The 13,392-nt window shown below is 52.4% G+C and overlaps 4 protein-coding genes across 4 annotated transcripts; all 4 read left to right on the top strand.

Moving 5' to 3' along the window:
• Positions 1 to 131: 131 nt before the first annotated feature.
• COCSUDRAFT_49255 (transcription factor NF-E2) lies at positions 132 to 1,770 on the top strand. The gene is made up of 5 exons (XM_005643045.1): positions 132 to 314; positions 435 to 520; positions 622 to 676; positions 1,066 to 1,187; positions 1,485 to 1,770. The coding sequence occupies exons 1-5, from the start codon at positions 252 to 254 to the stop codon at positions 1,756 to 1,758; spliced, it is 600 nt and encodes a 199-aa protein (XP_005643102.1). The 5' UTR covers positions 132 to 251; the 3' UTR covers positions 1,759 to 1,770.
• Positions 1,771 to 3,825: 2,055 nt separating this feature from the next.
• On the top strand, positions 3,826 to 3,999 carry COCSUDRAFT_9918 (hypothetical protein; the record flags this gene model as incomplete). The annotated part of the gene is made up of 1 exon (XM_005643044.1): positions 3,826 to 3,999. A coding segment is annotated over one exon (174 nt), but the record flags the coding sequence as incomplete, so codon positions are not given.
• Positions 4,000 to 4,278: 279 nt separating this feature from the next.
• COCSUDRAFT_9438 (hypothetical protein) lies at positions 4,279 to 4,611 on the top strand (the record flags this gene model as incomplete). Its single annotated transcript, XM_005643043.1, has 1 exon — positions 4,279 to 4,611. A coding segment is annotated over one exon (333 nt), but the record flags the coding sequence as incomplete, so codon positions are not given.
• A 2,315-nt stretch (positions 4,612 to 6,926) lies between these two features.
• Positions 6,927 to 12,913, top strand: COCSUDRAFT_31694 (glutathione reductase). Its single transcript, XM_005643042.1, has 11 exons — positions 6,927 to 6,999; positions 7,254 to 7,393; positions 7,518 to 7,644; positions 8,125 to 8,284; positions 8,898 to 9,078; positions 9,342 to 9,545; positions 10,039 to 10,278; positions 10,673 to 10,804; positions 11,148 to 11,317; positions 11,680 to 11,803; positions 12,219 to 12,913. The coding sequence occupies exons 1-11, from the start codon at positions 6,939 to 6,941 to the stop codon at positions 12,360 to 12,362; spliced, it is 1,683 nt and encodes a 560-aa protein (XP_005643099.1). The 5' UTR covers positions 6,927 to 6,938; the 3' UTR covers positions 12,363 to 12,913.
• Positions 12,914 to 13,392: the final 479 nt, after the last annotated feature.

Raw genomic sequence — 13,392 nt, 5'->3', positions numbered from 1 at the left:
GTAGCCTGCCGAGAATGCTCTGGAATGCTCTCCCGAGGCGTTCACAGCGGCCAGATAGGATACGCGCTTCGGCCAGGAAAGGGGTGGGCGCTGAGAGCTTTTGGAGGGGAACACGGACGGCGCTTTGCTCAGTTTGTCCAAGACAGAGACGTTCGAGGGTGCAAAGCATGTGTTAAACGAGGCAGCCGTGGGCGAAGGGGGCCGGCAACAGCCTGTGGACGGCGCGGAGGTCTGGGGAGTCAATCCACCCGATGGTTAGCACTATCACCCTTCCCAGGGCCGCGTCCGAGCCGGTGTTCGTCACGTCTCAGCAGGTAGGATGGCGTGGCAATGCGTCAATGTGCGTGGGGCTGTGCTTGGTGGGCTTATCTGATGCCCGGAATTTTCCGGAGATACTACCGTCTGGGTTTTGACCCTTCCCACGATGGGTGCAGAAGTTGTCGTCTCGCGCCGCTCCGGTGGAGGCCTGCCGCTCCGAGAACAGGACGACTGCGGCCGTTTCGGAGAGGCAATTAGCCAGGTGAGGGTCCGGCGCGCCTGCTACGCTATTTCACGCCTGTCTTGGGGCCTGAGCCGTTCCACCCGAGAGAGGTCGAATTTACGAATATTCGCCTTGCCCAGGAAAATGCCAGACGCCGAGGACCCTGGCGCCGCTGAGATCAGGCGCATCATGCAGGTGAGATTTTGTTCGGGGCTGTAGAAGGTGCCGTGCAGTGTGGGCCTCTGCCATCCTTTCATGCTTCTTGTCACGTGGACTTTTACCTCAAGTCCCGAAAGAAAGCTTTTTGTACAAAGGAAGAGACTTGCTTTAAAAAGATAATGCATTTTCAAGCAGAGTTTTGTGGTGTCGTACCTGGGACAAAAGGACTGGTTGAACATCTAGCAGGTAACAGCTTAGGTGTTTGGGCGACAATTCTTTTCCTGTTGTGCTCGCAAATCCGCAAGGTCTTTTCTTTTTGTTACCTTCTGAATCACTGGTCTCTGCAAGATTCATAGAGCGGTCTTTCCACATTTACTGAGGCCACATCCTGGTCTTCTGCTTTGACCTTATTTTCCTCTGCGCAGTATGGAGGCAACTGTGGATCTCCTGCCAACAATTCTTGGCTGGGAATCTCTCCTCCCACGCGTACGACTGGGGCAGCCAACCCTCTGGTGCAGGACTTCAATTGGCGCTCGAATGCCTACAGGTACATCATCACTGGCACCCTTCACACCTCTTGCATATTTAAGAAGGGCAGGAAGCTCACACAACACCTCTGCTTGCTGGCAGTAGTGCTGGTCCAGGGTGTGCCCCAATGTTGGAGGTTCTTGCTGGCCCAAAACGGCTGGGACACAGGGGACTTTTGCAAGCTGGTTCTGGTGTGTACATCGCCTGTCTTGATAGCACCCTACAATGCAGCGTATAACTCACTTGGATCCCAGGGTGCAGGGGTGTCCACTGCTTTGAGCAGGTGAGCTGAGTGCCCCTTTGATTGGCCGCGCAGGTGCTCACACAGCAACCTGCAGGCATTGAGGGAGATTGATGCGCGCGGCGTGTCATTCCTGCGTTGTTCCAGCCAGGGAGGGGACAGCCGGCTGCTGGTGGAGAGCCCTGATTACGGCCTTCTGTCAGCCGATGACTCGCAGGACACCACTAGCACCACGGTCTGCTACGTACCTCCCAGCCGCGAGTCATGCCAGGCCACGTCAGCGGCCTCCACTGGGCACCTGCGCGTGGGAACGCCCCTGTCCTGCCAGATGGGCTTCTTCGTGCGCTGAGGGAGCTGGGGGGCTTTAATGCGCACGCTGATGGAGCGGGGGGATAAATGCGCGCAGCCAGGGTGACGGCCGTTCTGCCGATTTTGGGCGCATCCCGGAGGCGGCAGCCCGCCGGCGTGTGCGGTGGCGCGGCTTCTACTCCGGTACTGTTTTGTGGAGAGGGGAGATGGGCCAGAGAGTAGCTGAGAGCTGCCGAGGAGCTGCGTAGCGAGCGACTTAGTGGCCTGAGCCGAGCCTGCGGGTTTTGAAGCAGCGTAGGTAGGACAGAGCAGTAAAGGACGAAAAGAGTAACAGAAGAAAAAATCACTGTAGGGTTGTGGAGGCACCAAATCGGGGCGGCAGCCTGGTGAGGGTGGCCTTTACATCTGTGTGTCTTTGTGAGGGTGCCAAAGCAACATTGCTACCTTCTGTGATTGTGTACAGCCAAGAGAAGTACCGTATTAGGTGTTCATTTGGCCATGCGTGTGTGCGGCCCATTTTGTTTCCACGGGGAGCATCGATTTGCACCCAGGGTGTATCACCAGCCACATGCCGTAGCGCTGTACCAGCCCTTGAATATGCGCTGGGCTATAAGAGGGCTCCTTTTTTGTACCATTGAGTGGAGCTGTCGTTCCTCCCTGCAATGTTTCAGGTTTTTTGTTGAGTTGTTGGAAGGTGCACTGCGCGTCGTAAGTCTGAGGAGACATAAAAAATGGTGATGTGTGAGTACGTGTCTTTGCGTGGCAAAACTGCTCGTCCCCCAATTGGATGATTCTTAGGTGCCTTCCGGTGTATCGACACTATGACTCATGATGGAGGTTGAGGCAGCAGGCAAGGAGAAAGGACTCTCATGATGCAATTGATACCCCCCGCCCGCTGACTGTACCATGGCTGACTCATGCGCTGTACACAAGTGACTGCAGATGTATATGATCTGACGCCGGTCTGGGCGCTGACTGTGGCTGTGGTGGTATTTGGGTTGAGTTGAAATTGGACCAGGTCAATCGTGGTCAGTCCAATGACGGGTGGTCAGACATCATGTATGGTGGTGTTGAGGAACAGGAAGGCAAAATATTCCTTGTGATCAGACATGAGTACTGTAGGACTTGAATATTGCTGCCAGCAGCAGCACAGCTGACCCAGTCTGTCTGGCGTGCAGTTGTGCTGTCCAGAGTGTAATCCATGTGGAGGTTGCAGATCTTCATTGTCGGTCCAGTGGTCCCAACTATAGTCCAGAGTGGCCCTAGCACTTGACGGTCACACACCATGGCCATAATGTCACACCGTGTGACTACACAATCATGGACCACTGGTAGGCTGGCAGCTGCGAGGTATGATACCGTATCATACGCGACTCTGAACTTTCTTCTAATCTTGAAGGTTTGTACGGTGTTCTTCTTCTACGGGCAAAGCTATCCAAAGGCATCTGCATGGAAGAGTTCAACTTACAGGTTTCCTGTAACAGGTACTGGATGCACTGAGTTAGTGCCCCTGATAACAAGCGTCCAGACTGGTGGCATTCAGCTTTCTTGTGCCTGGGAATCGTGACTAAGGATATCTCACTGATCCCGGCAGTGACTAGTTCGATGGGGAGTCTCGCGCCATTTGAATCAAAGAAGACGAAAGTAACATTCAATGAAGTGCATTTAAAAAGCGATGCACCTATGTTGGGAAAGGATTCGTTGACGCCGCTTGGATGCCGGGGACAGACGACACCGAACAGTGATCTGACGGAAGTCCCACGTTGTTTTTCCGAGATGCTGACCCGTTCAAACGCCTGGTCAATTGTCATATCTTCACCGTCTGTCTCGATCATTTTAGGTGCGATGCTAGGAGCTGCATGTGATGCCAACTGTTGGGATAACTCTGAAGTTGTTTCACAGCTAGCCCGGACTGCACGCCTTCTCTCTGTCTATGGTCCGTGGCTCCATATTTGAAGATTTCCACAGGTTGATGCCATCCGAATGGAGTTTGCTGCGCTGCGCCGCGTTCAGCGCTCTGATCGGCTTCTCAATTGCACTAACGCATGAGGACCACCAAGGGAGCCCTAATGCCGCTACAACATACCAAGAACGGCTCATACAGAAGACCGCAATGCTTCGCCCTGGACCGCATACCTGGGCCGGGTACAGTGGGCCCTGGATTGAAAACGTGTTCTTCAGCGAGTGGGGGATTCGCAAACCCCAAATGTCTCGCATCTACCTGCCCGTTGCTTGGACCGACTGCATGCACAACAATAGCCTGAGAGATCAGATGCAGCAGCTGCTGAATGGTCTGGATCCAGCGTTCCAGTACTTCACTGTGCTGCAGCTGGACTTGGGCTTCAACCACCACGGGCTCAAGCTGAAAGTTCCTCAGAGCATTGACATGGTCCTTTTTTCAGCGGGAGGCGGCAATCCCCATCAGAAGGCCATTCCTATTCCCCTTCTGAAGGGTGTGCTGGAGCCAGAGGGCCGCGCCAAGACCATCTCAGTGAGTTTCCAGGGGTCCAATACCTCTCACATCAGGAAAGGTTTGCACGAGGATTTCAGTGACAGATACTTGTTCCTGGGTCCCAACGAGCACTGGAAGATAATCAGCGAGAGCAGCATTTTTTCCTTCTGCCCCAGGGGTTTTGGTTCAACCTCTTTCCGTCTGTATGAGACCTTGCAGCTAGGCACAATACCAATCTATGTTTGGGACGAGGAACTTTGGCTGCCGTTTCAGGAACTTTTGAACTGGCAGGAATTTGCGATAGTTGTGTCATTCAGAGATCGGGCGAAGATTCCCTCCTTGCTAGCCCAGGCTGATATTGGGCGCATGCAGGCAGCTCTGCACAGGCACCGCTACATGTTTTCGTATAGCTTCACTGTGCAGTACATATTGGAAAGACTGTTCATTCTGGACAGGCTGTCTGACCCTTCTTTAAGGGTTGTGCCAATATGAAGTCTGCCAGACTGAGCAGAATGAGTCCATGTGCATTATATGGACCACGATCATGTTGCATCATGAGAGCCGGGGTGGAGTTCTCAAGTTGTTGCAACCCTGTGTTGAGGGATGTAGATGTTGCTGCCCGAATTGCAGAGTCTGCTTGACTATGTCTATGATTCATACCGTGTCCACTCCTCCGGAATTCTGGTGGGTATGTCAATTTTGGTTGAATAGCCTGTCAGTCTGTATATCTGTCCCTTCGTCAGATAGTTTGCAAGCCAATTAGTGATAACCCCAGTCCGTATTTAATTTACTTGCTAGAGCCTCTTGAGGGATATGTAGACCATCTCCAATTCTATGTTGAAACACTGAAGCTATACTATCATTTCTTGCACGTGCACTGCCCAATTGTAGGGTGAATTCAATTGTTGAGGTGAGCCCTCAGCGTGCCATTTGCTGGCAAACATCCGCACTCTGCAATTGTAGAACTGTAATTTTACCTGCTGCAGCACTTGAAGCCTGCTCCATGATCATGCAATCCACTCCTGCAAAAAAATTGCATGTTTTCCCTTGCCACTCCGTGTGGGTGATGAATCAATTGAAAGTACAGTATTATATTGAGCAAATGTTGGTGAGCGAATTGCACTTCTGGCTTGGCGCACAAAGGCTACAAAAAGTCTGAAGAATAGATGTACATATTGTGTCTAATAATTAGACATTTCCATGTATACAGCTTTTACATATGAAATTCAGGTCCATGGCCTAAAAAAAGAGTGCTGCAGTGTGCATGCTTGTAGCGCCAAAAAGGCTTGCGCCAAAATGGCTTCTGTCAAACTATGTGAGTCCCAAAGTCCCACAATCACCACTGAAGGCAACAGGAGGCATCCTATCATGCGCGCAGTAGCGCTTGGCCAAACACGTTCACAGCGAAAAAGCTGATGAGAGACAGGCTGGCAGGCCACGCCTTGGGACCAGGCCACGCCTTTGGGTCATCCTCTGCGAGCAAGAAAAATTTCCTCATCAAAGACCAATAGACGCCCCAAAACCATATCAATGCCCTCTATGGGCATGCCAAGGCAGCTGAAGATGAGATTGGGCCTGCTGCGCGTTGTACATGTCCAGCATGAGGGCAAAAAACATAAATCACCCACCTACATCGAAGGCCCGCTTGATATCAAGGATCAAAAGAATCAGAGAGGCAACGGTGCCCACAGCAAGGCCTGCTTTCTGCTGCCCTTGGGTCAGTAGCGCAAGAGCCTGCACAGCCCACCTCTCAACTTCAGCGTATTCCACAGCAGCCGGGTGTGCAAATAAGGGTGTCAGTAGGGATATTAAGCAGCCGTCTAAGTAGCCTCCATATCCCTAGCTGCAATCATGCTGCAATCGAATGCCATGCCAATGGTATGACATACAAGAGCATGGGACACATGATGTGGGAGTGTACCATTGTTAAGGGAACTTACCCCAGCAAGAGCCACCGAGGTGGATATCAGAATAAAAATTGACGGGCGTCCTTTTGCGTTTGCCTTCAGCTGAGAGCGCGTGTAAATGCCCTCTCCCAATGACACAACAACTGCACAAGAGGCATGTTAGTCAATAAGCATGTCAGCACTTCCACATCTTGAGAACAAGCGTTCAAAGAGCAGGACTTCCCTTGCAGAAATAAAGCGATGAAGCCGCATCTAATAGGGTGCGCACCAAATGCTGCCCCCTGCTGCAAGACTGAAAGGAACGCTCCCTGGTCGAGGACAGCCTGTTGAGAAAGAGACCGACTTAAGTATTCTCAGGTGCACAATTATCTCATCATCAACAATCAAGAAGCAATGTACGGAACACAAATGTCAAGGAAGAAGAATTACCTGGACTTTGCAGGGACACCTCCGCACAGATCGCCTCTGCATCCTACTGATAGCGTGTCCGCGGAAATTGCAATTGGGCTGATGAAGGCTGTGTACTGCGCGATTCAAATGTGAAGGCAATGTTTGGTACGAACAGCTGGCCATGACTGACGGCTTAATGCGTTCAAGGGAAGATCAGTACCACGCTTCTAAACCAATCTACTACGGCACACCCTTCGCAAAAGATTTATAATTTTTGCAGCGAGTGGGATTCGAGGTCGGATTAACTTGCAGCAGTTAAACGTGATATTTCGCTTCGATATATTTGGATCAGAGGATAGACTAAACTGCCACGCTGGCCCGCAACACGTGCCGCTATGGCAACGGTTAGGACCTCATTCCTCTACGCGCCCTCCCCAGACGAATGGATCGATGATGGTAGGCGCAATTTCGATGATGCATGCTAGTAGTATTGGATGCAGAGCGTCTGCAGGGGCAGCAATCGGAAGACAAAGTAGGGGCTTCATACCAGCTTCTGATGTTGCAAAGTATCGTAATGAAACTCGCAGGACTTAGGGATGAGTGCTCATCTTTACCTAGGAAGTGAAAAACGTGCAACCCATGCCTTTCATTGTGAAAAGTTCTCTAATGGATGACCCTGTTCGCCGAGATTTACGTTTGCGGGGACAGCAAGCACGTGAGATCTGCTGCACGTCCTGTTTTTGGCAAGCCGATCACAGTATGACTCGAGGTGCACTTTTCTCGCAGGATTATTTTGCCAGAAGCCCTTGCCATGCAGATGGGCTCACCACATCTGCAGCTCACAGAGCCCTGTTATGGGGAGGAGCAGGCACCTGCAGCATTCTGCACTCTCCCCTGTGAATCTGATCGGCCGACAGTCGCATCAGGCGAGCATCCCCTGCAACACTTCATTTCACGCTCTTCCACATGTCTCCTGCACAGAGCATAGCATAGAGTAACAGCATGCAGTTGTGCTGTCTATTCTGACCTTTGTTCCAATGCGAATCACAGGTCAGGGCAGAGAGCTCCAGCAATGGAGCGAGCACAAACGGCTCTGGGCAGTACGACTTTGACCTCTTCACAATCGGGGCCGGCAGCGGTGGAGTGCGCGCTGCACGTTTTGCCGCGTCCACATTCGGTGGCTTCCTCCTATCACCCTCTTGTGCAATGTGAGATTGATCAGATTGAATTTTCCCAAGATGGGCCAGCATATGCTTGCATGCGCCCTGCGTGCCGCCAGACTGCACAGGTGGCCGGTGATCCAGATCAGAGAAGTAGCCAGCGATGGCACCCGGAAACTGGCAGAAGGTGTGCCCAGGGCAGGGCTGCACTGCCCAGGGCAGGACAGGCAAAGCGCCTTAGCATTGCATAATCAAAAGGACAAGCCCGCCAAGCTGCAAATCAAGGCCAGTGGCATACGTATTGCACACCCAGAAACGCGCATACTTATCCCCACCTGCATGCTGAGGCCGCTGGCATATGAAGGACACACACCTGAAGGACGCAGGCGCCACAAGCTGCATGTTAAGGCCAGTGGCATGCGTATTGCACCCCCAGAAAGCGCATAATCGTCTCAAGCTGCGTGCTGAGGTCGATTCAATGTGCGCGCATGCTGCAGGCATCAAGGCGGCGATCTGCGAGCTGCCGTTTGCGCGAAAGGCGTCCGACACGGAGGGCGGCGCGGGTGGCACATGCGTGCTGCGTGGATGCGTGCCCAAGAAGCTCATGGTCTATGGTGGCGAATTTGCTGAGGCCTTCAAGGACAGCGTTGGCTTCGGGTGTGTCCCACTCATCTCACCTCACAGCCTCCCCCTAGTGGATCGCCTGTGGCGGATCCACTCTAGAAATGCCAGGGACAGCCGGGAAGCATGCAGAAAGTTTTGTGGAACCCACCAGATTGTCAGAGGGCTGCTTAGACCAAAAGGAGCCGTGACAAGATCAAAAATAGGGCCATAAAAACATTGGCACTCGCCTCGCTGCGCCGTGACTGACTGCGGCAGATGCAGTCTGGCGTTGCCAAGGACAGCCGGGAAGCATCAGAGCGTATTGCTAAATTCTGCGTAGATAATTGAAGGCTTGACCAGACCCAATGGAGCCCTGCCCAGCTTGTACAGCCAGACAGAAGTTGCTGATGGTTTTGTGGCTCCTTGAGGCCCTGTCTCTTCAGAGCCTTTCTTGTGACTCGCTTGGAGAATGCTCCAATTTACAGCAGGGATCCAGGCCAGGCATGTTTAATGAGCACCGAAGCCCAAGCTGCGGCTGTAGAGGTTCAAGTTCTTGATGCGCTTCTGATCAATGGAGTGTTCAAAAAAGTCCTGGCCGTCCATTGGGGGGATGAGGGACACTGCCTAAATTTCTAAAAATAAATAATGAGGGGCATGCCATGCGCAGGTGGGACGCGTCAAAGCCGTCGCTGACATGGAAGCGGCTGATGGAGAACAAGAACAAGGAGTTGGACCGGCTGAACGGCGTCTACATGAAGCTGCTGGCCGGCGCCGGCGTTGAGTACTTTGAGGGTCGCGGCAAAATCGTGGACGCGCACACCGTGGAAGTCAACGGCAAGCGCTACACGGTACGCAGAGATTCTGCCTCCCGCTCGGAGCGGCGGATGTTCCTCCTCCGTTCTGCATGTGTGAAACCATCCACTCAGCGCAGCATGCGTTAGTAATTCTGCTTTTCATGGACACGCATGTGATTCAAGTCAGTTGCAGGCACTACCCGGTGCCTGGGTGCACTGTGCCTCCCTTTTTGGCAGAGGGAACTGGTCCTTCACTGTGGGGCACATGTGCATCCTTGACACAACATATGCTGACGTGCATATGGGCTGTTCTGCAGGCGCGCAACATCTTGATAGCCACGGGTGCGCGGGCGACGGTGCCGCCGATCCCGGGATCGGAGCACGCGATCATCAGTGATGACATTTTGGATCTACCCGAGCTGCCGGCCAAGCTGGCGATCGTGGGCGGCGGCTACATCGCGCTCGAGTTTGCCGGCATCTACAACAACTTCGGCTCCGAGACCCATGTCTTCTACCGCCAGGTGCGCTCTGCTACAGGCAGTGCTATGACCTTGGACTGCTCGATCATGCTAAGGTACCGCAGTCCGTTCTTTATGGGTCTGGACCAGAATTGCTGCGTGGGAGTATGTGATGGTCTCAACGAGCGGATCTTTCAGGCCACACTGCATGCATGCATTGTTACATTCTGTTTTGGCTCTTTTATAAGTAAGTTGGTACGGTATAAGCAGAAATTACCTCATGTAAGAGTTTGTTGTGTCGGGCTACACTGGAGACCCTGGCACCTGGTAAAACCCCATAGTTCTCCACTGCTGCGCATAGCTCCATGGCTGCCCATGCCCCTAGCTCTTCACAAGAAGCGGCTGGTAAGGACAGCGGGAGCAGCTTCAATCTAAATCTGAATCTGAATCTGAATCTGAATTTGAATTTGGATTTGGATTTGAATTTGAATTTTGAATTTGAATGATAAATTAAGACATGTCAATATTGACATGTCTTGGGTGCCTGCGACCGCAGCCGCTGCCGCTGCGGGGCTTTGACGAGGAGGTGAGAAATTTCGTGGCGGAGCAGTACAGTGTTGCGGGGCTGAATCTGCACCCGGCAGCCACCCCTGTGGAGATCCGCAAGGGCGAGGACGGCAAACTGACCCTCGTGGCGGAGAGCAAGGAGAGCGGCCAAGTTGTGCTCCAAGGGCTGGACCATGTTCTGATGGCCACCGGGCGCAAGCCCAACACGCGCGGCCTCGGCTGCGAAGAGGTGCACTTCACAGTGATCCTCAGCGCTTTACGGATGTATGAGAAAGCCAGGCAGGATGGTCGTGTGCTTGGCCGTGTGTTGGGGTATTGAGGGGAATCTCAGCGAAAGCTCTATGCATTTGCTCTGCTTCGCTGTCATCCTGAAGGCTTTGGATGTCGGCGCAAGGTGTATCGTCCTTATTTGCATTGCTCTGATGACACTCTAATTCTTTGCACCTGCGCCAGACTTCATTGAGTATCTCGGGGGCTGTCTTCCCCTTTTGCCCTGCTGAGCAGTGGTTGGCTGATCGGCACTGCCGTAACCCCCCTATTCCTCTATCGCAAGCCAATGAAGATAGCTGATGGTGATGTCATGGTGTGTGGTGCTGAAGTCTTGGCGTGATGTCACCTGCCAGGCTGGCGTGGAATTGGAGGAGAAGACAGGAGCAGTGAAAGTGGACGAGTTCAGCCAGACATCTGTGCCCTCCATTTGGGCCGTGGGCGATGTCACCGACCGAGTCGCCCTTACGCCAGTTGCGCTCATGGAGGTGTGAAGCCAATTCTTTGTCACTCTTAGTCTCTTCCCATTGTCATTGCCAGGCAAGCCGGGATTGGCAATCACAGTGACATCACGCATGTGGTACTCCCGCAAGCATCTGTGCACTACAAAGAGGCTTGTCTAAGGACATGCACGCTTCTTCAGGTGTGATGCGTGGAGTACAGAATGTGCAGTAGTGAATTAGATTTTCTTGCATGCATCAGCTTTCCTGTTGTATGCTCACCCATTGCAGGGCTGTCTGCCATTTGTGCTTGATTCCCGCCTGGGAGTGAGCTTGCCATGTGGAGAACATGCAATATTGTTTGCAATCTTGAGCCTTATACCTTTTGCAGGGCATGGCATTTGCAAAGAAGGCCTTTGGAGATCAGCAGGATGCAAAGCCGGACTATGATGCAATTGCGAGCGCTGTCTTCAGTTCTCCGCCCATCGCCACTGTTGGCCTCACAGAGGAGGAGGCAATTGAGCAGCACAAGAATGTGGACATTTACACCTCCAGCTTCAAGTATGGCCCCCCTTGTTTTTGCACACTCCCCCTTTTTTCAGAAGGGGCTGCCTCCCCTGCATGCACACCTCCTCTGGCCTACGCTGTCAGTGACCAGTGTGGTGCTTGTTCGTTGTTTGTTCGTTGTTTGTGCCAGCTTTCCACCTTGCTAAATTTTACCTGTGAGTCTGTTCGGTTGCGCCTGCTGGGTTTTTGGTTCTTATTGCCAAGATACTGGAGGGCGATTACTTGCTGTCACTCTGTGGTTGCCTGGCATCAAGGCGGGCAGGAGGTGGCAGAGGTGTTGCCTAGGAAATCTAGAAGAAAATCCAGGAGGCTGGTAGAGAAGATGGTTGAATCTGGCTGCTGTGGTCCTGGCGCAGGCCGATGAAGAACACTATTTCTGGCAACGAGGGGCGCTCCTTCATGAAGCTGATAGTGGCGGCTGACAGTGACCTGGTGGTGGGCGTGCACCTGGTGGGACCAGACTGCTCCGAGATCATCCAGGTAAGCCGATGCCACACACACAAATCCTTGCAGACAAAAGTTTCCCCTTATGTTTGGCGCTGGCTTTGCCTCAGCGTCTGTACTTGCAGTATCTGAAGGCGTGATAGCTCTGCCACAAACACCGGCAGCAAAGCGGGGCCAGCAAGGAAGCAGATTTTTTGACAGAGAGAACCTCTCAAAACAACCACTCAAGCAAGGATCTGTTCCCAATGCTGTAGAAATCCTGCCGTTGTGCTGAGAGCCTTAGAAATGGACCGATGACTGGAGTGAGCCCAGCAGTGTGATGCTGACCTCGTCATTTGTAACGGAATGAGCAGAGGGTTGTCCAGGCCTGATTTCACTTTTCCCAATGTGCAATCCTCGAATGTGTGTGTCAATATCTTGGTGTAAATTGTTTACTATGTCACCCTTGCAGGGTTTCGCGGTGGCTGTCAAGATGGGGGTGACAAAGAAGATGCTGGACTCGGTGGTGGGTGTACACCCCAGCTCTGCAGAGGAGCTAGTCACCATGCGCTCTGCCGCCCGGCAAATCAGGGACAAGGCCCTCGTTCCTGCTTAAGCCGCGCCTGATGCAGGAGAGTTGAGCCGTTTTGGGGGCCTCAAGATACCCTGCGATGCGGTGAGTATGAGAGTGTGCTGATACTGATTTCAGAGCGAGCGTTTGAAGATTATATTGAGCACTGCAGGCTTCAAAAACTATGTTGGGCAGCATTCTTTGCACTGCCGAGGCGGCATGTTCTGAGTGGGGATTGGGATGTATACAAGCATGGTGGTGGTCATGGTTTGCTAGACCAATAATAGCCACAATCAACAGACGATAGAGCAGATAAGGACCTTTACAAGCGGTCAGCATGTGGACTCTGGTGGTTAGCATGGCGTGAGCAATTTGGGGGAAAAAAGATGGAGAGGTATGCAGGCAGATTGCTGAAGTGTCCATAATGTGACTGCTGCTTTTGAGGAGGCACCTAGGTGCGGGTAATGGTATTTCATAGCAGACTTGGCCAGCACGTGTTAGGAATATCCGGGAAGGCATCAGATCACACACCCTTCATGATGTAACACACGTGGGTGGTTGCTCATGCTCAGGCTGTTGTAAAATTTCAGTATGTCCATGCTGCCACACTCTCGCTTTATCAAACGTTTGGCACATAGCTGAATAAACGGTGCAGATCATCAACTGGTCCTCAACTCTGATTTGTGCTGGGTTTGTGCTCATTCGTTTTGCACATACCCAGCACAAGCTCGCCTAAAGGCACAGAGGGTGCATATACAGGTGCAGTTCCAGAAAGCACAAAACACATTGGGTCTAGCCTAGGTGTTAATACAAGCAAGCATTCAGACACACCAAGATAACAATCCACTGGACCAACAAAATGACCAATCAAGCTATGGTACAAGAATGAATACAGTGTGGAATCCAGTCCAACAAAAATACAACAGAGAGCTCTGCACACGCAATTCCCATCCAACCCCCAAATCAACGCTTCCATACCGAATCAACATACGCCAAGACTGTATGCGAGCAGAGCTTCCCTTTCTATCGCTCATTCATTACTGCTCAGAGAAAAGTGCTGGCAGGCAGAGTAGTC

This window comes from Coccomyxa subellipsoidea, assembly GCF_000258705.1.
Source record: "Coccomyxa subellipsoidea C-169, whole genome shotgun sequence".
NCBI classification, from domain to species: Eukaryota; Viridiplantae; Chlorophyta; class Trebouxiophyceae; family Coccomyxaceae; genus Coccomyxa; species Coccomyxa subellipsoidea.
This window is presented reverse-complemented; position numbering and strand designations above follow the sequence as displayed.

Excerpts from the sequence above, each read along its gene's own strand:
- COCSUDRAFT_31694 (XM_005643042.1), top strand. The coding sequence starts at position 6,939 with ATGATGCATGCTAGTAGTATTGGATGCAGAGCGTCTGCAGGGGCAGCA. Across the intron at positions 9,079-9,341 it reads TCAACGGCAAGCGCTACACG|GCGCGCAACATCTTGATAGC; the intron begins GTACGCAGAGAT and ends GCTGTTCTGCAG. Across the intron at positions 10,279-10,672 it reads GCGGCCTCGGCTGCGAAGAG|GCTGGCGTGGAATTGGAGGA; the intron begins GTGCACTTCACA and ends GTCACCTGCCAG.
- COCSUDRAFT_49255 (XM_005643045.1), top strand. The coding sequence starts at position 252 with ATGGTTAGCACTATCACCCTTCCCAGGGCCGCGTCCGAGCCGGTGTTC. Across the intron at positions 521-621 it reads TCGGAGAGGCAATTAGCCAG|GAAAATGCCAGACGCCGAGG; the intron begins GTGAGGGTCCGG and ends CGCCTTGCCCAG. Across the intron at positions 677-1,065 it reads AGATCAGGCGCATCATGCAG|TATGGAGGCAACTGTGGATC; the intron begins GTGAGATTTTGT and ends TCCTCTGCGCAG.